The sequence below is a fragment of the Lissotriton vulgaris genome, chromosome 7 (genome assembly GCF_964263255.1).
Source record: "Lissotriton vulgaris chromosome 7, aLisVul1.2, whole genome shotgun sequence".
Taxonomy (NCBI): domain Eukaryota; kingdom Metazoa; phylum Chordata; class Amphibia; order Caudata; family Salamandridae; genus Lissotriton; species Lissotriton vulgaris.
In genome coordinates, this window is record NC_141695.1 from 469,030,994 (window position 1) to 469,032,812 (window position 1,819).

General features: G+C 44.0%; 1 protein-coding gene across 1 annotated transcript; it reads left to right on the forward strand.

The window, feature by feature from the left end:
• Positions 1–545: 545 nt before the first annotated feature.
• On the forward strand, positions 546–1,481 carry LOC147701888 (olfactory receptor 5V1-like). Its single transcript, XM_086929386.1, has one exon. It carries the CDS (start codon positions 546–548, stop codon positions 1,479–1,481), a length of 936 nt encoding a protein of 311 aa, XP_086785512.1.
• The last annotated feature ends 338 nt before the right edge of the window (positions 1,482–1,819 follow it).

Below are 1,819 nucleotides of genomic sequence, written 5' to 3' on the forward strand. Positions count from 1 at the left end.
CTCTCCGGTTGCGTCTTGTCTGTAGGACTTGGCTCTTGTCCTGTCTGTAGGACTTGGCTCTTGTCCTGTCAGTAGGACATGCTTCTCCATGTGGTCCTATCCCATTGTAAAGTAGTGGGCTGTAGGACCACATAATTTAAAAGGATGGACACAGACACAGTAGTATGACACTAGCAAGTGGCCCAGGGCACATGAGCCTGGTCCCTTTTACTAGCAGGGTCACCTGACTGGTGACGCCTGTGATGGATGGGTATTGGTTGAGTGCGGGAGCCAGCCCTCTAGGAGTGGCTGGTGGAAACACGAAATATACAAACCCTAGAACGTGTCCTGAAAGACACTACAGAGGGAGGCATGTACCATAAAGTGTTGACAGGCAGGAACATAGGGTGGCAGTAAGAAGTAGCAGCAGAGGAAGGCAGGAAATATCAGAGTGTACGCCGTAGGATACTGCAAAAACACTATAAATCACTGAAAGCCTTATGTCATGTTTATCATTCACCCTTTTTGTTTCCTCACAGGTACCACATGATCTTTCTGATCAAGGCATGAAAAACGAAACCACTCTGGAAAAGTTCATTCTGCTTGCCTTCTCCAGCCTACCAGAAGTTAATATCTCTTTGTTCATCTTGTTCCTGTCACTGTACCTTTCCATGTTGGCAGGTAATGTTCTCATTATGACTATCACCTGGACTGACCCACGCCTCCATATACCCATGTACTTCTTCCTCTGTCACCTATCCCTTCTTGAAATCTGCTACTCATCTGTAACCATCCCCAAAATGTTAGAGAACTTCCTGGCTAAGCAGAATGCCATTCATTATGCTGGTTGTGCCACACAGATGTTCTTCTTTATTGGACTTGGAAGTGTTGAGTGCAGTTTGCTTGCGGTCATGGCATATGATCGATTTGTTGCCATTTGCAACCCCTTAGAGTACCCCATTATTATGAGCAGATTAATGTGTTATTCACTGGTCATCAGCTCATGGCTGACTGGCTTACTCAATTCTATGGTGCACACAGTACTCACCTTCCGGCTGCCATTCTGCTCCTCAAATGAGGTCAAGCAGTTCTTCTGTGACATTCCACCACTGTTGAACTTGGCTTGTGCTGATACATACACCAATAAAATGGTACTGTATGTAGTTGGAAGTCTGTACGGACTTGGATCGTTCCTGCTCACTCTGATCTCCTACATCCAAATAATCTCAGCCATACTCAAAATACGTACTAAAGCTGGCCAACGTAAAGCCTTCTCCACCTGCACATCTCATCTCATCATGGTTAGCCTTTTCTATGGGACCTCCTTCTTTATGTACGTGCGCCCTGCCACCAGTACATCGCTATATCAGGAGAAACTTTTTCCTGTATTCTATGCTGTGATCACCCCAACTTTGAATCCCCTTATCTACAGCCTGCGAAACAAAGAAATCAAAGGAGCACTTAAAAAATTGATAAATAGAACAAAAACTTTGAAATACTAAATGTAAATATTGAAAAGTAAAGATCTCTCAGGCCACAGCTATTGCTAGGATTTTGCAGCAGCAGGGACTTTTACCATCCTTCGTGACCCAGAACTAGTTTACTACTTTTGACAAACCCTGTCCTGACACAGAAAAAGGGACAGATTTTCATCAACCACTTTGATGACATATAATGTTGTAGCCACAAATCCAAATGAGATTGTGGAGCCCCTTAGTTATCAATTTTTTAGGGATTGTTGCAGTACCCAAAAGGCACTCAAAGTATTTTGGCTAATACTGCATTCGATGTAACCTGTTGTGGAAAAGGTGCCTGCCACTCCATTAGACAGATAGGGGGT

Excerpts from the sequence above, each read along its gene's own strand:
- LOC147701888 (XM_086929386.1), top strand. The coding sequence starts at position 546 with ATGAAAAACGAAACCACTCTGGAAAAGTTCATTCTGCTTGCCTTCTCC.